At 43.8% G+C, this 22141-nt stretch overlaps 1 protein-coding gene across 2 annotated transcripts; it reads right to left on the bottom strand.

The window, feature by feature from the left end:
* Positions 1-1195: 1195 nt before the first annotated feature.
* On the bottom strand, positions 1196-21879 carry CEP97 (centrosomal protein 97). 2 transcript variants are annotated; one of them, XM_066347228.1, is made up of 12 exons: positions 21762-21879; positions 19847-19989; positions 18691-18849; positions 17651-17752; positions 15767-15880; positions 15039-15205; positions 11129-11293; positions 9862-9986; positions 7388-8162; positions 4074-4149; positions 2037-2570; positions 1196-1994 (listed from the first exon to the last, which is right to left on the bottom strand). In XM_066347228.1, exons 1-12 carry the CDS (start codon positions 21802-21804, stop codon positions 1815-1817), a joined length of 2583 nt encoding a protein of 860 aa, XP_066203325.1. In that variant the 5' UTR covers positions 21805-21879; the 3' UTR covers positions 1196-1814. The 2 variants fall into 2 exon arrangements, with proteins under 2 accessions (XP_066203325.1, XP_066203324.1); XM_066347227.1 differs by having other exon boundaries at positions 1196-2570.
* Positions 21880-22141: the final 262 nt, after the last annotated feature.

Genomic DNA, 22141 nt, shown 5'->3' with positions numbered 1-22141 from the left:
ATTATTCAAAAAGCAAAAAATTCTATTTTTATTTAACATGCTTTCAACGTTACACAAGCTTCATTACGAAAAATACCTTTGAAAATAAGACTGCAATTCAGTTTATAAGAAACAGAAAATATTTCCTTTTCAAGAGGCTTTTGGATTTCTGAGAATGAAATTTAAGTCTTTTTAATCTGAGTGCTACATATTTATAAACCATATTTATATACATTTTACCCATACTGGAGAAATGTTTCTATCAGTAAAGTATAACATGTGATCCCTGACCTTATTCTTGACGATTCAGAAGTGGTTTGTTTTTTTAATGTATTCATTTTGAGAGAGAGAGAGAGAGAGAGAAGGGGGAAGGAGCAGGAAGCATCAACTCCCATATGTGCCTTGACCAGGCAAGCCCAGGGTTTTGAACCGGCGCCCTCAGCATTCCAGGCGCCACCACAGACCAGGCCCAGAAGTTTTTGTTTTATATAACTTCAACGAAGGGGACTGATTGACTGTAACAGAATGGTTATTTAGCACCTAAATTTAGAGAGTACATAAGTATTGCCAAAGTTTTAAATAGCGGTATGTCCACAGATTGGGGAAAATCAGATATGTATTGTTCAATAATATTCAAACATTCACAAAGATTAAAATATTAAGCTTCCAAAAATTATCTTTGATTTGCAAATGTATCTACCCGTAACATTCAAACACAATTATTATTTCTTCCTAGATCTACAGATATGTATTCTTTTTAACAAGTAAAGATAAGTAGGGTTTATTTTTTTCTTAATCACCATTGTCTTCCAAATGTGGTACTTTTTTCAGAAATTTGTACAGAAAATAGTTCTTAAAAAAGTCACTGTACTCTAACACTAGTATTTTTTAAAAATATTCTTCATTATGAGGCTGAGGTCAAGTAAATGACCAGGGAACTTTTGCTGAAATACACTGCAAATACAAAGCAGGAACACAAATGAACATACATCAATTTCTGGCAATATATTGGCACACAAATGCTTATCTCTGAGGCAAAAAAGAACTAAATGAATAGATAATGTTTGCCATGACATTATTGCGAATGAATATACCCTAGTGTTGGCTTTCTTCATATCTGGGAGAAATACTCTCATGCTGACTCTTTAAATAAGCTAGCTTTTAATTATGGATGGAACACTTGGCTTCATATGTTAAAAATGATACATGACATCACTCAAGTTTTCCATGAGACAATTTAATCATTCCCACTGAAAAATCCTACAATCTTACATTCTCTTCCTATTTGCTTAGAAGAAGGCTTTCCTTGACTCATAAGGAAGGGGAAAGACAGCTTAAAAACACAAGCTCTTCCTCCAAGGAGGCTGGCAAATTTCAATAGTTCACAACCCTCATATGTTATTATAGTCACGTTAACAAATTGCATTCTTCGCTACACAATTAACTTCCTGACATAGAGGAGTCAAAAATCTCATATCTTTAAGGAAAAGTTTCCTACCTTCTTTATGATATCCTAGTTTATTTTTGAAAGGAAATGAATACATAAAACAACAAGATCACTGTTGAGTCAATTCAGTTACGAAATAAAGTGCCTACAGCTTCCAAGATAAACATTGTTTGATACATTACAGTTAAATAGAAAGGCTAACCCGATCAAAATAAAGATTAACCTCAGTATCTAGAATATGGAAAATATGCCACAAGAATACAAAGTCTATATACATGGTAACAAAATTGGGGGGAATACTCCCATTTCCTTTGGGAAAAAAAAAGAAAAAGTAACTGAAAGTATTCTTAAATTAAATGGATTTCTGATTCTGAAGCAACCAGACATGCTACACAGTGATACCAACAGGCAATACCTGAAAAGTAGGATCGCATTCTGACTGCTGCCCTTGAACTTCCGCATTTAAGTTACAATTCTCGGGTGGCTGGCTGCTCTCCTCTTGCAAAGCAGGAGACGGGCCACGAGGCTCGTCTCCAGGCGCAGGAGCACTGCCAGACAAGGCGTCTACCTGCTCAGACAAGGCGTCTACCTGCTCAGACAAGGCGTCTACCTGCTCAGGAGAAGGAGCTGTGGGAAGCGCACTACCATCGCCTGCCCCTTCAGCAGGACTTGTCCTCTCCTCCGAATCCTCCAGCTGTTGGATTGAAGTTATGTACTGTTCAAGCAGAGCGTCATCTTCCTCGTTGTTTGAGCTCTCCTTACTGCGCTCACCATGTTCCTCGCTGGCATCTGCTCCGTCCGAGTCTTTGCAATACTTGACTGTGTCAGTGGAATTCCCCATTATGGAACCTTCACTGCTTTCTGTGGAACTTTTGTCAAAATCCAAAGACTCCTGCAAACAGTGAATTTGCTCTGTGAGGGAGGAATGAAAACCAGAATCTGGAAACTCTGGCAAGGACTTCTCCAGAGGAGCTTCGTCAGGAGCAAGGAAACAATCAGAATTTTGGTCAGCAGAGTACTCCTGGCTCTGGGTGGATAACGCGGGTGCAGATGGCGCCAGAGAACCTGGTATAGTAGGGACATCAGTCTGCCTGGAACTTAGACGCTGGTCCACAGTCTGCTGCCAGGCTTGCAGAGACCTTACCTATAAACCAAAGGACAGAGTTTTATTATAAAATAAAAACCATGCCTGTTTTACATTTGCCCTTTGAGCTTGTTTCCCAACACACATGAACTTGGCAAATGGCAGAGGGCGAAAGTGGAGTTAGAAATGGCCTGACTTCCCCATGCTTTCCATAGCACCTCCAGCCTCCACGAGGTGGGCACAAACGGTACATGTCCTTGGCCATGCAATTCAGAACGGCCAAAGCAGTTCTCTTGCTTCTCCTGGAAAAACAATTAGAAGTACAACTGTACATCTGTGTACCTGGCTAAGGGGTCAATAATGTCCTCCACATACACTGAGGTCCGTATACTAAGACAGAAGATTAGAACCCACTAATAAAAGTAGATTCTCCAATATAAGTACAGTCTCATTTTAGATACCCATTTGGGGTAAGAGTTTAAATATTATCTAACAGTATAGTATATACAACTCTAAAATACCTAAAAAATACCCTGCATTCTTGGTAATAAGGCCTTAACATTTTTTTTTCTTTTTTTTTTTTTTCATTTTTCTGAAGCTGGAAACAGGGAGAGACAGTCAGACAGACTCCCGCATGCGCCCGACCGGGATCCACCCGGCAAGGCCTTAACATTTTTAAAGTACAATGAAGATCTCAAAATTTTACTACATCTGCAACAGAACAGCAGTATATGGAATTTTTTAGTTTCCCTGTGACTGCCCTCCACTGATAGCAGTTTGATGTATCCTTCCAGACTTTTACTATATATTTTCGAATACAAAGGGAGTTCTAGCGGAACACCAAGTTCTGCAATTTGCTGTTTGCACCGAACTGTGTTGTTTTGGAAGTTTTTCCATGTCAGTCCATACTATCTTCTTCCTTTTAACTACTCCACAGCATTCCACATTATTTTTATAATTTATTTAAGCTCACCCTAGCTATTAGTAGCTATAAAACCTTAAAAAGGTTTTTGAAATTTGTAGTTAAAATCCTATTACAAAAAATTCTTTTATAAAAATATTTCCAGGGAATTATCACCTAAGGGATATTTGATGTAATACAATTATAATAAAATCAATTGTCTGAACTGTCCCTGAAGTATGCTATTCTAAAATTCCAGCTCTCCCAAAAACTCATACGTACTTTTGAGGACATTCATATTGTAACCATCATTCATGATGTTAGTCACCTTTCATTCAAATATTCCCAAAAGATAAAACAAGACAGATAATTACATAAAACTTCAAATTGGGTTTTTTTGTATCTATGTATTGCTAAGTTAAAACATCTCTTAATTTAGTCACTTTCTTTCATCATTATACTTTCTTATCTTTCTGGTTAAAATTATGAAAATATCTTTTTCAGATGAAATACAATGTAACCAACTTCACTGTGCTAGTACCAAGTTAGTGGCAAAGAATACAAATTACATCCTTAACCTTGAGAACTAGTCTATGATTATCTCAATAAATCTAAAAATTTTCTTTGTTTACACATGATGTAAATCAGCAGGAAGGGTTTACCTGGTTCCAGAGAAATCTGACAGCTTCTTCTTGTACAACATTTTTAATACATTCTTCATCTCTTTCTTTTCTTAATCTATAATAATTCAAAGTCCATTACTGATACAAGGAAGTGTACTTTGACTTGCACTTCTTGTAACAATCAATAAACACATGCATTATAGAGATTAAAAAACAAATAAAAGTTCTTCCCACTTTTGAAATATCTAAGCTGAAACAAGTTTTTACAGAGACTCAACAAAGAAACCAAATGAGATGGCCTCAGTTTCCCAAACACACCACAGGGGAAGCAGTTACAGTTTCGGTTCACAGCTAGAAACACCTTCTAGGAGACGAGCAGGACTCATCCCATCAAACTTCACTCCTTGTTTGCCCCAGGTGCAGATAACTCCTTGCCGTCATCAAAAGACAACCGCCCACTTCGTCCCATCACTTCCCTCATTCACTCAAGTCTTACTCCGGGTTCACTGCTGCCCCTCCACACTCACACCTATCGCAAACCTCGGGCTCTTCTGGTAGTTGGCCATTATCTCCCAGACTGTCACCATCTTGTTCTGAGGCTCTGACCCGATTCCCCACATTCTTTAGCCCCCAAGCCCTTCCCCTGTGTCATCTGAGACTCCTAAATTGTAATCAGCAAACCCTTATCGAGACAACCTCTTAAATGCACTTATCCTTGATCAAATCAGACCTACTTCTAAGGGCTTTGTCGCCCTATCAAGTGGAAGACATCTTTTCCACTCACCCATTAGGGTCAACAGATTGCTTCTCACTGCTGGGTACGAACTATTTTTTACCTTCCTACTTGAAGAACTAAAGCTCCCCAAACTCTCTTCAAGTGCTGACTTCCCGTTACCCACCCCCATTCACTGAAGTCTCAGCACTGACTCTCACTGCCCCATTCCTGTCATCCTTTCTGGAGACCTCAACACTGCCATGGATTCTCAAAGAATAATCCATCCCACGTCACTCATTTCATTCTCATTCTAGACCCAGACATTTATTTTGACTACACCATTTTCAAAAATGATTTCAAGCACCCACACAAACTACTACCTCCTGTCTTCCCAGCTCATCTCGATGCAACAATCTAAGACGCCTGATCTTCATCTAGACCTCTGAACTAATGATCCCTTTCTCCTCTTTCCTCTTACCTCACTTAAATTCCAAGATCTATCATTATAATCATCTCCTCCAAACATCTTTGATTCCCTTGCCCTTCTCTCTCTCCCCTAACGATACATATCTGGGGAAAAACCACTCCTGGCTGAATGAAATTAACCACCCCCGCATCAGAATAGAACAGCTGAGAACTGCTGATGAAAATCATACTATTTCCTCACACTGCCTAGCAACCCTCTTCCATTCCCCTTAAAAGTTCACTTGTTTTTCCCTTCTTTTCCAAGTGAGAAGACAGGGAGACAGACTCCTGCATGTGCCCCAACCAGGATACACAGAGTGACCCATGTCTGGGGCAGATGCTCTGCCTATCTGGGACCATGCTTGCAACCGAGCTATTTTTAGAGCCTGAGGGGGAGGTTTCACGGAGCCCTCCTCAACGCCCAGCTGATGCACTCAAAGCAATTGAGCCATGACTACGGGAAGGGGAGAAAGACAGAGAGAGTGAAAGAGAGAGAAGAGAGGAGCAGGAGCAGATGGTCGCTTCTCTTGTCTGCCCTGACTGGGAATTGAACCCAGGACATATGTAAGCTGGGCCTATACTCTACCACTGAGCTAACTGGCCAGGGCCTATAAATTCACTTTTACAGTAACCACCTCACATCTCTCCCTCTCTTCATTTTCAGATGTTGACCACATTTATACATTACTGAAGAAAAAGCAGCAGCCATCACACAGGATGTCCCCACACCCCACCGTCAACCCTATCACCCGGCCTGCTCCTGCCTCAGGCCACCACCTCTACTGTGCACTGGATCCCTTCCTCTTACCTTCTCAAGAGCTCAGTCCTGCCTTCTTCCTTTCCTCCGCACCACTGTCCCTCTTCACCGAATCATTTCCATCAACACATAAACACGCTATTTATCCTCATCTTTAAAAAAGAATTTTAACTCCAGATTCTCCCCTAGCCCTTCTCTTCCTCACAACGCACCCCAAAGAGCTGATCACACTTGTCGCCTCTCATTCACAATCCAACCCACTCCAAACTGCCTTCATCCATTAATGCCCCTGCTCGTAGGAGCCGCACTGGGCAGAAAGGGTTACCTCAGCAGGACTGGGGTGTTGGAACCCTTTGTATTCTAAAGGGAAAACTGACTTGACTGGCTCCTGTATGTAAGACCCAGCAATGTCCCGCCAGTCAGGAGGATCTACACACCTGGGGCCTTGGGCTCAACTGGAGAGTTTACGCTAACGCTGTGCTCTCTGGGGAACAAGCGTTCTGTTCGCCTCTGGCCCTGGAGCAGTCTGACCTCAGGTGGAAGGCTTGAGGGACCTTCCCTGGTTGGCCGTACTTCCCAGGTGCTGTCACACATAGCTGCTGGGAGAACCAAGCCTCTGTACAACTGCCCAGGGAAAGGGCAATGAGAAGCTTGTGCCTGGTCTCTCCTGAACTCAACCCCACCTGCTTTTCTTCTACACTGACTTACAGGTGTAAGCTGTCATTATAACAAAACATAATCATGACCAGAATAGCATAGCTCTGGGTCCTTTCAGCAAATGATACCCCCAGCTTCTCTCTCTAACGTGCATTCTCGCTCTGCCCTGTAGCACCTCTTCTCTCCCGAAACACCCCCCGCGGGAGCGGGGACACACTCTCCAGTTCTCCCCACGCTGCTCCTCCTCTTCCACCTGATAACAGCAATAGACACTGACAGCTGCAACACCGATACTCAGAATAGATGTAAAACCCTGATTGGGTGGGCTGTCAGGGATACATGGGAGCCACTGAATGAAGGCATACTCTACCATTCCCCCAGAATTTCAGCCCCTTAAATTCTCAGGTCACCTAGTTGGTTCTATGTAGTTTCTCATCTTCTACTTTTTATATTTATTCAGTTTTTCTACATTTTCTGTACCTTTTTGCGTTTAGGTTTATAGATGCCTATAAGGCACATACTAAGCCAATATTTACTACTGTACCACGTATATGTGCCCACTGCTGTGCTAGACACGGAGATGAAGTGACAGTCTGCCCTCAGGACACCTCCCGTGCTCTGCAGCAGACAAGTAAACCAAGAGTGGCAACATGGTATAGAGTGTGACCGCAAAGGTATGATTCAGCGTTTCGAATCACCTCGGAGAATCTGCCGCCCCCAAACCAACAATGCAGCCCCCACGTGGGACGTTTGACCCACCTCCTTATTTCATCGGTGAGGCAGACAATGTGTTCCTGCATTCTGCGCAGCCGGATTTCACAACGCACGTCTTTAGCTTGAGGGTTGTAGTTCCTGGCATAAAAGCCCCGCCAACAGGCCTGAAGTGTCGTGGCTGCTTCATTCAATTTCTGAAGGGCACCTTTATCTTGCCCCAAAGCAACAGAGCTCTGGGTTAAAACCCTGCAGGGAAGTTCCTCTGAAGCAGTTTCAGACACGGCTTTTTCACCATCTGGCTGTGTATGGAAGACACTGAGTCCAGCTGACTCAGGAAGCGGCGTGGGACTGTGGGTGTCACCTTTCAAGACAGCACTGGTTACTGCCGGCTCAGGACGAGGTCGCAGTCTATCTTTCTCATTTACCTCTGCACCGACTGCACTTTTCATCATTTGAACAGAATTCTCATTTGCAGCCACAAAAGCTTTCTCCTCTTCCTTATCCAAGTCCTGGTCCTCCTGCTCTTTCACAGATCCGCCTGCAGCACCATCGTCGGCCAGGCCCAAGGGAAGGCCTTGGAGCCTCAGCTCACCTGTAGGGGATACTGGAGAGAGTCCGGACGCCACCGGCATGAACGTCGACTCCGAGGAGAGCAGACTACAGTTCAACTTGTCCTCATCTGTCTGTATGTCTTCCAGGAGCAGGTCACTCCGGGAATACCTTGCAGTGTGTACAGAGGCTGGGAAGTTACTCCTAACAGCATACAACTGGTCGTCATTACTGCTTATCCCAACCCAAGAGTTGACTTGGATGACGGGTTCTAGAAGAATCAACAGAGTATCATTTAAGCCACTAAATATCTAAAGAGGTTCTTTATTTTCTTTGGTAATTTAAGCTCTATCAAGGTATAACTGACACACAAAACTTTAAGATATATATATATTTTAAAGATTTTGTTTATTGATTTTATAGGGTGGGGTGATGAGAAGTAATTGCTCCACTCTAGCTATTCCTGGTTGTTGTCACATGTGCCTTGACCAGGCAAGCCCAGAGTTTCCAACCAGAGACCCTGGCCTTTCAGGGCGGCACTCTACCCACTGCACCAGCACAGGCCAGGCCAAAACTGTAAGATAGTGAAAGTGTATATTCTGGTGATTTGATGTAGGTACACATTGTGAAAGGATTCCTGCCATCTGGTTAATTAACACATCCATCACCTTGCATATTTATTTATTTATTTATTTATTTATTTTGGTGAGTCCATTTTCAGTTACACCTTTCTAATAAAAGCTAATCCTTGAAATAGAGTAAAATGCAATAAAATGACTTCACTGATTCCTCTAATGCCTAAAACATCAAACCAGATGTTTGTTTTTTATTCAGTGAGAGGAGGGGAGGCAGAGAGACAGACTCCTGCATGTACCCCTACCGGAATCTGCCCAGCAAGCCCTCTATGGGGCAATGCTGTGCCCATCTGGCACACTGCTTTGTTGCTCAACAACTGAGTTATTTTTAACGCCTGAGGCAGAGGCCATGGAGCCACTCTCAACGCCTGGGACCACTTCGCTCAAACCACTTAAGCCATGGCTACAGGAGCAGAAGAAAGAGAGAGAGAGAAAGAGAAAGAGGGGGGGGAGAGGGAGAGGTAAAGAAGCAGATGGTCTCTTCTCCTATGTGCTCTGACTGGGGATTGAACCTGGGACATCCACACACTGGGCCAATGCTCTACCACTGAGCCAAACGGCCAGGGCCAAACCAAGTTGTTGTTGTTGTTTTTTTGTGACAGAGACAGAGAGAGAGACAGAGAGAGGGACAGATAGGGACAGACAGACAGGAAGGGAGAGAGATGAGAAGCATTAATTCTTTATTGCGGCTCCTTAGTCGTTCATTGATTGCTTTCTCATATGTGCCTTGATGGGGGGTAGGAGAGAAGGGGACTACACCAGAGCAAGTGACCCTTACTCAAGCTAGCAACCTTGTGCTCAAGCCTGTGACCTTGGGCTTCAAGCCAGTGACCTTGGGCTTCAAGCCAGTGACCTTTGGGCTCAAGTCAGCGACCATGGGGTCATGTGTATGATCCCATGCTCAAGCTAGTGACCCCAGCTCAAACTGGTAAGCCTGCGCTCAAGCCAGATGCGCCCGTACTTAAGCCGGCAACCGCTGGGTTTTGAACCTGGGTCCTCTGCATCCCAGCCCAACAATCTATCCACTGAGCCACCACTTGGTCAGGCCAAACCAAGTATTTTTAAAAAAATAAGTTATTTCAATAATCATAAGAATAATCAAAGTATCAGATCAATACAAAAAGTAGCAGTGCCCTGAATTTTAAAAAACCAGATAAAAGTTTTGATATGTATACATAATATACATGTGTGCATGCACACATATCTACACTATAAGATCCAAATGACTACTTAAGTGAAAAAGCTAATGAAAATTATGAAAATGTGCACTTTATCTGTTTTATGATGCCCAAGAGATCCAACAGCTTGGAGGAAACAGAGGAGTTAATTTCTCACCGCTCTCCGGGACTGTCTGGCCGTCCTGACCAGGGCTTGAATGTTCTGGAGTCCTTGTTTCCATAGCCGGAAGACAAGACGACTCTTCATTTTGGCTTTGGTTCATCAACTGCCTCTGGTGAAACCTAAAAGTCAACAACATCTGATGTGATTTAACACACACCAACATATAGTTTCTCTAGGCCCTGGCTGGGTAGTTCAGTTGGATAAAGTATTGTGCTGATACACCAAGGTTGCGAGTTTGATCCTCTGTCAGGGCACATACAAGAATCAACCATTCAATGCATAAATAAGTGGAACAACAAATCGATGTTTCTCTCTTTCTCTCTAAAATCAATAAAAATAAATTAAAAACTAAAAAGCTTTTCTGCTTCCTAGGTAACACTCAGAAAGGTACAAGTTTACAAGTCTTCAAAGTAGATACCTCTAATCGCCACCAAATTACAAAGCCTCATTTGAAAGCACTGGATAAAAAAGGTTAAGGAACTTATTTTTAAATCACACAGACACCCTCAGATGCATACACTTGCACAAACATTTAAGGCTGAATTTCTGATTAAAAAAAAAGTGACTATTAAATGCTTCTGGCTATACTTTTTAAAATTTTATTAATTGATTTTAGCTACAGCGTAATGGAGACAGAGAGAAAGAGAGACAGGAACATCAGACTGCTCCTGTGTGTGCCCTGACTGGGGATCAAACCCACAACCTCTGTGTTCCAGGATGGTGCTCTGACGAACTGAGCCACCGGCCAGGGCCTAGCTATACTTCTTAACGTTAGTATTTAAAAACCCATACGAAATACCAACATTAAAAGGACCGCGCCATTTTTTAAAAATTCCAGTTTCCCATACTGCTCGGCTCTCCCAGAAATAACCAGCAATGCAGCTGCTGTGGAGCAAACTGCACTGCACTGCACAGTTCAGTGCCCTGCCAGCTGCTGTGGAGCAAACTGCACTGCACTGCACGGTTCAGTGCCCTGCCAGCTGCTGCGGAGCAAACTGCATTGCACTGCATGGTTCAGTGCCCTGCCAGCTGCTGCGGAACAAACTGCATTGCACTGCATGGTTCAGTGCCCTGCCAGCTGCTGTGGAGCAAACTGCACCGCACTGCATGGTTCAGTGCCCTGCCAGCTGCCGCAGTGACAAGGGGCCCGAACGCCCAGGAACGTGGGCCTTGGCACTTGCCTCAGTCCCACTGACCCACGGAAGACTCAGAGGTATCTTCACTCGTGAATTCATCAGCTGCTACAAATCAACGGGCTTACCTCTGCTTGCTCAGAATCTTCTCCAGTTTGGCATCCTCAGCAATCTGGAGCCCCAGAGTGGAAGTGAGAGGACAGACTGTCGCTAGATACTGGACGAGCTGGACGTGCTGGCCGGGCCGATACGCTCGGCCCTTGCCTTGACTGTAGAGCCATTCAGCTTTCAAACTGGAATCGGGGACATAAAGACACGCCACCAGGTAGACAAGATAAATTTCTAAGCAACAATGGTCTCCCTTCTTAATTTATCTCTATTGCATCATTGGATGTTTTTCGTAAGTGAAATGCACTCAAGTTAAAAAAAACCTCGTTTGTTTTTTAGTTGTATTAATGGTTCCAAATATTTTAAAATTATTTTCTAAAAAGCAATTAAGTATGTATTCCTTCTAGTCACTGTCAAAATGCAGTACCTCAATCCATCACAGGGGAGGTGTGATAACAGTATTGTGGTTATTTCTTGAGTTGTCCTTAATTGGCAGAGATAATATACTGACATATTCACACATGAAATTAAATGTAAACTAAGACTGCTTAAAAAATAATACAGGAGAAGAGGAAGTGGGTAAAGGTACAAATGAGTAAGATTGTCCACGAAGTGAAAACTGCTGAGGTTGGATGACGGGAGGTCATTATGTTGTTTACTTTTCCATATATGCTTGAATTTTTTTTTTTAACATGCCACTGCCTCTATTTTTCCATTCTTTTTTTCCCTTTCTTCTTTTCAAAGTGAGACAGGGGAGAGAGAAAGACAGATCACCACATGCACCCCAACCAGGATCCACACAGCAACCCCCACCTGGGCTGATGCTCTGCCCATCCGGGGCCATGCTTGCAAAGAAGCTGTTTTTTATGCCTGAGGCAGAGGCTCCACAGAGCCATCCTCAGCACCTGGAGCTGATGCACTCAAACCAATCGAGCCATGGCTGCGGGAGTAGAAGATAAAGAGAGGAAGAGAGAAAGAGAGAGAGAAGGGAGAGGGGAAGGATGGAGAAACGGATGGTTGCTTTTCCTGTGTGCCTTGACTGGGAATTGAACCCATCCACACACCTGGCCAACACTCTATCACTGAGCCAACCAGCCAGGGCAATTTTTCCATTCTTAACCCTTTGAGTAGTGAGTTTTTTTCATGCTTGCTGACCCCAAGGAGTGAGGTTTTTTTTTCCAAAAAATGAAATTAGTTTCAGTTACAGTTTTATTAACTTAAAATGTTTGTTTGATAACCAATTTATGGAAACAAGAACATACATTTGCCTTTTTTTAATGTTGCCTTACACGTGTACGATCTTACTACGGATGGTCAGTAGGCACAGTGATGTACATGAATGTTCGTACTACTCAAAGGGTTAAATATGCCCCTCAACTTGAGTTGAGGTTTGATCATTCTGGCTTACTTTGTTTCTCTGTTTCTATACCATTAACTACGCAATGTGATTGGTTTGAAAATCAATTCCAATCCAAACCCATTTTCTTGGACCTTCACAGAAAGGTATCCAAATCATACAAACTGCACTGTCCAAAGCTGTCAGGCCACCTAGCTGTATTGTAGACTGATGCAAAGGAGTCCTGGTGCAAGTAGAATATAATACATCTAGTTAGCAGTCTCCCACAGAAAAATACAACATACTTCTTTTGCTTAAAAAAAGATCCGGAGAAGCCTGACCAGGTGGTAGCGCAGTGGATAGTGTCAGACTGGGATGCGGAGGACCCAGGTTCAAGACCCCGAGGTCGCCAACTTGAGCGCGGGCTCATCTGGTTTGAGCAAAAGCTTGGACCCAAGGTCGCTGGTTCGAGCAAGGGGTTACTCGGTCTGCTGAAGGCCCATGGTCAAAGCACATATGAGAAAGCAATCAATGAACAACTAAGGTGGCACAATGAAAAACTGATGATTGATGCTTCTCATCTCTCTCTGTTCCTGTCTGTCTCTATCTATCCCTCTCTCTGACTCTCTCTCTCTCTCTCTCTGTAAAAAAAAAAAAAAAAAAAAAAAAGATCCGGAAAAGGTAATCCAAGTGAACCCATATTCCAGCTTTAGAACTATACAGTTTGAAACAAAATAAGGTTCTTGAGTACACAGCAACATTTACTGCAGCAAAAAGGAAAAGCCACACTTTTTGGTAGGCAAACTGGACTTGGCCTCTGCCCATCACCCGGCACCAGCACCAGCACTATGCAGTCCTGGCTGCCATTCCTCACTGCCCCAACCCCAGTCAGTAACGAGATGAAACAGCAAGAAGGAAAAGGGCAGCCCTGTCTGTGACCCACCACTCCTCCTCTCATCAGGAAACCCCTCCAGGGATGAGCACTGGTCTCCAGGACAGAAGGGCAAATCTGGGGAGGAAGAATGTTGTGTTGAGTCCATGAATGTATGTATGTATGCACTGAGCAGAGGAAGTGCAATGAGGTTCAGTGATGAGAATCAACTCACCTCAATTCTCACAATCTGGCCCTGGCCAGTTGGCTCAGTGGTAGAGCATCAGCCCAGTGTGTGCATGTCCTGGGTTTGATTTCCAGTCAGGGCACTCAGGAGAAGCACCCATCTGCTTCTCCACCCCTCCCCCTCTCTCCTCTCTCTCCCTCCCTTTTCCCCTCCTGCAGCCATGGCTCAAATGGAGCAAGGTGGCTCTGGGCACTGAGGATGGCTCCATGGCCTCCCCCTCAGGTGCTAAGAAGAGGTCGTTGCTGAGCAATGGAGTAACTCCCCAGATGGGCAGAGCATTGCTCCCTATGGGCTTGCCAAGCGGAGTCCAGTTGGGGGCCATGCAGGAGTCTGTCTCTGCCTCCCCTCCTCTCTTTGAATTAAAAAAAGAGAAAAGAAAAATTCTCACAATCCCCTCTAATTCCACTTTCTTTGCCCACATTCTAGTTCCTGACATCCCCTAAAACTCTAATTCCACTGATCATGTGCCAGCGTCCAGAAGACCCCATCAGGCAGGGAGCCCAACTCCAAGTGCAGAGACCATCAATGATCTAAAGAAGGGGGAGCCCTCATTCCTGCTGCTTCACAGGTAGAAGGGGAGCACCACTCCAGTGTCTGCTACCAGCCCTACCCTGGAACTCTGCATGCACTTTCCCAGAGCCACTACTGCAAAGGGTGGTTGGGTCCCAAGGTATTATTAATACTGCCCTTACACAGCTGGTGAGTTACAAGCTTTTGCAGGTTATCGAAACCCTCCCTAAGCAGGATCCACGACATGGTTTGTATAAAGTGCTCCAAGCGGCCCTGGCCGGTTGGCTCAGTGGTAGAGCGTCGGCCTGGCATGCAGGGGTCCCGGGTTCGATTCCCGGCCAGGGCACACAGAAGAAGCACCCATCTGCTTCTCCACCACTCCCCCTCTCCTTCCTCTCGGTCTCTCTCTTCCCCTCTCACAGCCAAGGCTCCATTGGAGCAAAGTTGGCCCAGGCGCTGAGGATGGCTTTGTGGCCTCTGCCTCAGGCGCTGGAGTGGCTCTGGTTGCAACAGAGCAATGCCCCAGATGGGCACAGCATCGCCCCCTGGTGGGCGTGCCGGGTGGATCCCGGTCGGACGCATGCGGGAGTCTGACTGCCTCCCCGTTTCCAACTTCAGAAAAATACAATAAATAAATAAATAAATAAACAAACAAACAAAAAGTTGTTTGGCTCCAAGCCCCAAACAACTGGTTAATATTAGAACTTTTAGACATCAAATTGTATGCTGGGCACTAAGATAAACTCACCAGCCCCACCCAACCTCTAGAACCGATATTTATTTCTTAGTCTTTGCAGAAAGGACAGAAAATCCTTAGCAAGCTGCATAGTCTGCTATATGATTGTACCAATGAGCTTCATTTCTAAATATACATTTTAAGGAATAGTTTATGAATCTGCAGAAAGCTAGAAACTGCCTTTCCAGTCCCTGCCACAATCAGTGTGACGTTGAAGAGGTCATATTCACCTTTCCTTCTGAGAAATCACGTATCCATCCAGGACTCTGAGGTTTAAGCACCAGCTGACGATGTACGGCCGGTAGTCAAACCCTGGAATGGAAGGCGTTGCCATCACACAAGGATTGCTCATGATCGACAACTGCTCCAGTTCAGTTAAGGATGCCAAAAAAGAGATCTGGAACAAAGGACATCTTTGTTAAGCAAAACGGACTATCCCGTGTCAAGCGCAAGGCTTCCGCTGATGACACAGCCTTGGCAACTTGAGACTGTAACAATCCCCCTCTTGTTCTGAAAGCGACAAGTAACACTCTTAAATTATCCATTGATTTCCAAAATTCCTACAATATGGCCATCTGTCCCTCTGCACAGAGCCCCTCAGAAAGTATCACACTGTCCCCCCACAGAGAACCCTATTTTGAAAACATAACAGTAGCCGGAGCAAGGCGCACTGAGTGCCTGTTAACCCTGTAAGGCAGCCGTCTCTCTGCCACCACTCTCTTCCAAACGCAGTAACTGCAGCTCTGCCCAGGAAATGAAGCCTTAATGACACAGTGACATTAATAAAAGTGGAAAGAAAAGTAATGACCAGCTAGAGCCAACCTAGTGTTTCATAGCGATGGCAGGGTCTCCCAAGACCCTCCGAGCCCCAAAGTGAGCTCCCAACTTCCTCCTGCACCTCTCCCTTTCTCACAACTTCCGAACTTCCCAGTTCCCACAGGACACCCTCAAACTTTACCTCATTTAAGTCCCGAATTTCATTTTCCGCCAAAGAAAGGATAACGAGACTTCTGGGTAGGTAAGCTGGCGCCGTTCTGAGAGAAGTGATGATGTTTCCATGTAAAAGCAGCGTCTTAAAAGTAAAAACAGGACAAATTACAAATAAAAAGATTAGATGGGTCTATTTTGACAAATTAAAATGGTACATACAATAGAGGGACCTATTTGATTATATGACTTACAGCACACAAAGCAGACTTAATGCTAGAAGGGTCCTAGGGTCGTATTCTGGTCCACTCTCTCTTTTTCCGTCCACATTCAGCCCAAGAAAGTTGAATGATTTGCCCAAGAACATGTTTGGCATAGCAACTAACATTTTGTCAGATCTAGTTTATTTAAACTGTAGCAATTGCCAACATACTCGTGTATTTCCTTATAAAACATCAAACTAGAGGGTGAGGAGAAAACATTCCTTGATATCATGTATATAGCAAATTTTCCAAAGGAGAAGGAGGGAAGAAGAGAGAGAACCCACGATCCATAATCTGCGATTAGATCCTCTTGGAAGCTAAAAGCTGGAGGGTAGAATGTGCGCCCGGCGGATGAAGCTGTCAGCAACAGTGAGGAGCACCCAGATTCTAAGAAGAGAATCATGCCTTCATTTCAGAAAAAAAAAAAAAGGTTCAATCATCTTTAGTTCATCTGAATTCTCTTAGTAGCTGGCTAAATCCAACTGTTTAGAATATTGTATTTTTTGCTAAAACTGTGAGGAAAGATGACCCAACCACAGTTCTTCTAAAACTTAAGAGAGTTCATCTGATGCTGATATTATCCAATGAAGCAAAAACAGAGAAAATTGCCTACACACATCTTTTTATTTTTATTTATTTCTTATTTTATTTATTTTTTTAGAAAGAGAAACATCAGTTTGTTGTTCCACTTATTTATGTGCTCACCGGTTGATTCTCTGTGTGCCTGACTGAGGCTCAACCCTGTACCTTCGGTATGTCGGGACAACGCTTTAACCCACTGAGCAACCTGGCCGGGGCCCCCATACAGCTCTTCTGAAACTGTGAGTCCAGCTGTTACTTATTTGACTGCATGATACATTCCCTTCCATGAAAAGTACTATATGCTATAAGTTTATTTTATTTTATTTTATTTTAAAGAGACAGAGAAGGATAGATAGGGACAGACAGACAGGAATGGAGAGAGATGAGAAGCATCAATCATTAGTTTTTCGTTGCGACACCTTAGTTGTTCATTGATTGCTTTCTCATATGTGCCTTGACTGTGGGGCTACAGCAGACCTAGTAACCCCTTGCTCTAGCCAGGGACCTTGGGTCCAAGCTGGTGAGCCTTGCTCAAACCATTTGAGCCCGTGCTCAAGCTGATGACCTCGGGGTCTCAAACCTGGGTCCTCCACATCCCAGTCTAACACTCTATCCACGGCGCCACCACCTGGTCAGGCATAGGTTTATTTTTTTTAAGTTAAAGTGAAGTTAATTTTGATAACTTAGTAATACTATTACTAAAAACACAGCAATTCCGAGTGTCAAAAAAGCAGGCTCAAGTTCAGGAGTTACTACGCTCAACCTCACCAACACGTTACGTATTTACTATAAAGCCGCTAGCATGGCGGCTGGGCATGAAGGGAAATTTCATGTCTGAAGGATGGTAAACTAAGAACCTAAGTACAATGACTAGTATTGATTAAATCAGTTATAGAAACCAAAAACAAAAAGTTTCACACTTAGTTTCTGCTACTCTATTAGAATTTTTATCATAATGAGCATACTCTGTTCTTCATATTCAGCAGGCTGCTTTTAAGCCAATCATATCACTTTCTCTCAGTATTTTAGTATAAAATTTCAGAAATGACATAGTCAGAACACAGGCTTACCTTCAGTGCTACCAATTTTGAGAGATCACCTATCTGGGGTAAGTTGTTGTCTGATAAGTCGAGGTGCTGTAGAGCTGTGCAACTATTGATCTGGTCCATGGCCTATCGCAAGAAAATTATCACGTCAGTTCACGCACACAAAATCAATAAAAGAAACTCTCCCCTACTCCTCCTCGCTGAGTCCCCTGCCTATTCTGCTTACCGTTGGAAGCAGAGGAGCAGCACCTAGCGAGAAAAAGCAGTACTAAAAAAGAATTGGTAAAACGTTACGTAGCAAGCATCCATGTTCACTGTCGCTCTACGAGGAGAGGATCGTATCATCCCACATATTTAGAACCTAAAGAACATGACACATGACAGCTGGGAGGGCACAGACTTCACAAGTTAAGAGTAGAGCCAACCTGCCTGGATTCAAATCCTGAATCTGCAACTTCCCAGCTGTGTGACCTCAGGCAAGTCACTTAACTTCTCGACCCCTCGATTTCCTCATCTATATAACGGACATAACGACACTACGTATAGGCTGTCATGAGATTGAGTGAGTTAATACAGTTAAGATGCTTAGAATAGTGCCTCGCCTAAATTAACTGTTCAATAAAAGCCAGATATTAACAATAACATTTAATCCAGTTCCCTCATCTAGCGTATTGAAAAATAAGACACAGAGATAGTTATTAATTTACCCAAAATGGTGGAAGCAGGACAAGAATCCAGATCTCCTGATTTTTAAAACAGAACACTCTTCACTCTACCACTAAACATTTACTTAACACTTAACGCAGCATGACCTAGTCTCCCTCCTAACATGTCGTTCTATTTGATCCACTTTTCTAAGTATACTACAGATACTTCGTTCACATTTAAAAAGAATATACTTCATTATGTGTTTCAAAATGAAATTTATTTTTAGTTTGTTAACTGAAATGATCCCTTTACAGTGTGAGTGCGTACTGCTTAAATTTCTTTTACAGTGAACACTTTTGTAAATTAAAAAAAAAAAGAAAACCTAATTATTAAAAAAAAAGAGAGAAACAGTTTACCTTGAGATTATTTCCTGCCAAATTCAGCCACTCTAAATGTACCAGTTCCTTCAGTCCTTCCACATAGCCAATGCTATTATGAGGCAAATTTAACACCCGGAGTTGGGTCAGTTTGGCCACGCCCATCATCCGCACTAGTCGATTATTAGCCACTGACAACTGTGAAACGGAAACATTTCATTATTTTTCGGAATATAATATATAGATCACTTTCACATGAAGGTGCTTAAAAAGATTTGCTTATCTGGCCAAACATGCCCAAATATATAAACTCAATTTGTACTTTTCACATATATTTTCTACATGTTCCATAGAGTAACCATTAGTTTGCTGCTGCTGTCATTACTCTTAGGCAATGGAAAATACTCATAACCCTCAGCAATCAGATCTCCAGTTAGTAAAGAGAAAACACTGTTAACACAGCAACTACTTGAGAATGTAAACTCTACAGAATGGGGCCCTTAAACTGACTTAGTCAAAATCTAGAACAGTGCTAGATACATAAGAGGGGCACAGTAAACATTTGTTGAACAAATGAATGAATGAACTCTTTACCCCCATCATGAAATAAAATGGTATCTTAACACAATATTTTCCCAAAATAAAATGTTGGCTTTTTTTTTTTTTTTGTATTTTTCTGAAGTTAGAAGTGGGGAAGCAGTCAGACAGACTCCCGCATGTGCCTGACCAGGATCCACCCGGCATGCCCACCAGGGGGCGTTGCTCTGTTGAAACCAGAGCCATTCTAACGCCTGAGGCGAAGGCCCTGGAGTCATCCTCAGGGCCGGGGCCAACTTTGCTCCAATGGAGCCTTGGCTGTGGGAGGAGAAGAGAGATAGAGAGGAAGGGTGGAGAAACAGATGGGCGCTTCTCCTGTGTGTCCTAACTGGGAATCGAACCTAGGACTTCCATACACTGGGCTGACACTCTACTGCTGAGCCAACCAGCCAGAGCTTTTTTTTTTTAAACAAATGCTTCTTTTTTTAGTGTAATCTAAATGTGTTCACCTTCAGGAGAAACTGTCATGTAAAGCTATAAGGCAACATTTACTACTTTCCAGGCCTGCACAGTTACCTTTGTTAGATTATTTTATTGTTTTATTAGATATAATAATAAACTGGTCCTATATAACTATTTCCCCAGATACAACACCTACTTGTATTAATCGTCTGCATTTCTCAAGATTTTCCAATTTAATAATCTGATTTTTATCCAGAATCAAAGTATGAATATCAGCTTCACAGGGTAAGTTTGCACTTAATTTCTGTAGCCCCTGTCCGGACCAATTGACCACCGATGCTTGAAAAGAGAAGAAAATTTTTAGAAAACACAAATCAAACAACTGATCATATGGATGTAATTATACTCATAAAAACCCTATACATTCCGATTTCAAAAACACTATAGAGCACGACAGTATCAAGAAAGCAATCAAGTTCTAAAGGACCACAGGTTGAAATTATTCACTTGCCTTTAGAAATATCAAATTACACCATGGTTTGTGATATTCTACTCAAGTTTTTGTGATGAAATACTCTGGAATTCTTCACATTTAAATATGAACTATCAGTTCCATATTTTGTGCCTTAAGTAGTGAAAGTATTTTTTTTTTAAGATTTTAGGCCCAAATCAAAGTATACACTTCAGTTAATCTATCTACAAAACAGAAATACTGCACCTAATTCATTAAATTGCCGTGGGGATGAAGAGCACCCATATGAACAGCACTTGGCCCTATCCCTAACACACAGCCTCAATAAAGTACTATAGTACAACATTCAAATCCTGGCTCCGGCAGTTCACCTTTGTGGTATCTTGGGCAAGCTACTGATCTCTTCGGGCTCACTTTTCTACTCTGTAGGATGGGTTTGATAATACCTGCCTTATCATGTTGTTCTTTAGAGAAAATTAGATGATATAAAATAAAACTTTTTTTAAAAAGCACCCCAAACATAGTCCAGTTCATATAAAATGTGCTCTATAAGTGTTCATTGCTACTATTTTAAGTTGCCTTGGTGGGCCGGGGAGTGGAATTTAAGACACGCTGATACCCAAAGGAGACGGAGCCAGAGAAAACTGTCAATTTCAAAGTTTATACCCAAATTACGATTACTGCGGGAACTAATTTTTCGAGAATGCTCCTGGAGAGATTCAAGGTCTTCCCATTGTCTAATGGCTTCTAGCATTCGGGGTCAGGGCCTGGGCCAGGGGAGGGGTGGGTCATGGGATTCTCTTGAGAATTTGGTGAAAGCTGTGCACTGTGTCCCAGGAAAACGCACAGCCTTTGCACACAATTCCAAGAGTCGACAAACCTCTTAGAACCACTGCTCGCCCTCTCCTCCCAAGCATTTAACGAGCCCCCGACCTAAGCAGTGGAGAAAGGCCTCGACCCTCGGCCCTGCCCCCGACCCAGGCGGCGGCTGCAGAGCCACAGAGCCACAGCCGTAACTAAAACAAAGCTCGGCTCACGCCCAGGGGCTCCGGGTCACAGAAGCACCCAGGCCCGCGCTCCCTGGGGCAGCGACCAAACCCGACCCCAGCATCCCGTCTGCAGAAGCAGGGGTGGAGAACAGTGGGCTCGGGATGACCCCCAGATGGTATTACAGCCACCGAACACGTCCAAGAAAGGGCTCAACGTAAGTGCAGGGAGCTGTGTTTGCCAGAGGGTGTCCTGGACGTTCTGGGAACCGAGGGGAAAGAGGGAGATCCTGCGGTTCGCACTCGGGCACCCAGTACTCAAAGTAAACGTCCTACAAGAGTCACCGCAGTCGGAAACCCATCACCAGGACAGCGTGAGGAGCGCGGGAGCCGGGGCGCCCGGCAGCGCGAAGGACCCCGGAGCCTGTAGTCCCCGCGCCGGCCCTGGCCGCGACGCCCCAGAGATAGGTAGAGCCCCGGGACTGCAACTCCCAGAAGGCAGCGCGCCTCCGCGACGCCCATAGACCTCATCCAAAGAACAGGTCCAGGACTGCAACCCTAAATCCAGGCGTTTTTCCTTCCCCAGATAACTACAATACTTAATTCAGTCCCACGGAGTAAGCCTGGGGACTCAGGGGTGAGGAGCGCCTTACCTTCCCCAGGAGGCAAAGCCGCATCGACGCGCGCCACCGCCATACTTCCCGCTTGCTAATAATACCAAGCAACCGTCCTCCAGCTGCTCCGCTTGTGGTCGAGGGTAGGAGGAGCAGGAAACTACAGCTCCCAGAATGCACTGCATGCAGACGGCCTAATTGGCTGCCTACGTATGATGCTAAAAACCCCGGATTAGACTTCAGCGGTAGTAAATTTAGAACCCTGGTCAACTAACTCCCTTAATTGGACAGGTGAGCGAACTGGATTCTTTCATTCTCATTGACACTTTTACCATCGGGCTGATATACAATCGCTACTTATTGCAGCCCGAATTGGAGAGCTCATTGCTAGGAGTCTTTGTAGGGACTGCCTGTTCTTT

The sequence above is a fragment of the Saccopteryx leptura genome, chromosome 8, assembly GCF_036850995.1.
Source record: "Saccopteryx leptura isolate mSacLep1 chromosome 8, mSacLep1_pri_phased_curated, whole genome shotgun sequence".
Taxonomy (NCBI): Eukaryota; Metazoa; Chordata; class Mammalia; order Chiroptera; family Emballonuridae; genus Saccopteryx; species Saccopteryx leptura.
This window is presented reverse-complemented; position numbering and strand designations above follow the sequence as displayed.

Excerpts from the sequence above, each read along its gene's own strand:
- CEP97 (XM_066347227.1), bottom strand. The coding sequence starts at position 21,804 with ATGGCGGTGGCGCGCGTCGATGCGGCTTTGCCTCCTGGGGAAG. Across the intron at positions 18,850-19,846 it reads AATGCAGACGATTAATACAA|TTGTCAGTGGCTAATAATCG; the intron begins GTAGGTGTTGTA and ends TCCGTTTCACAG. Across the intron at positions 15,206-15,766 it reads AAATTCGGGACTTAAATGAG|ATCTCTTTTTTGGCATCCTT; the intron begins GTAAAGTTTGAG and ends CCTTTGTTCCAG.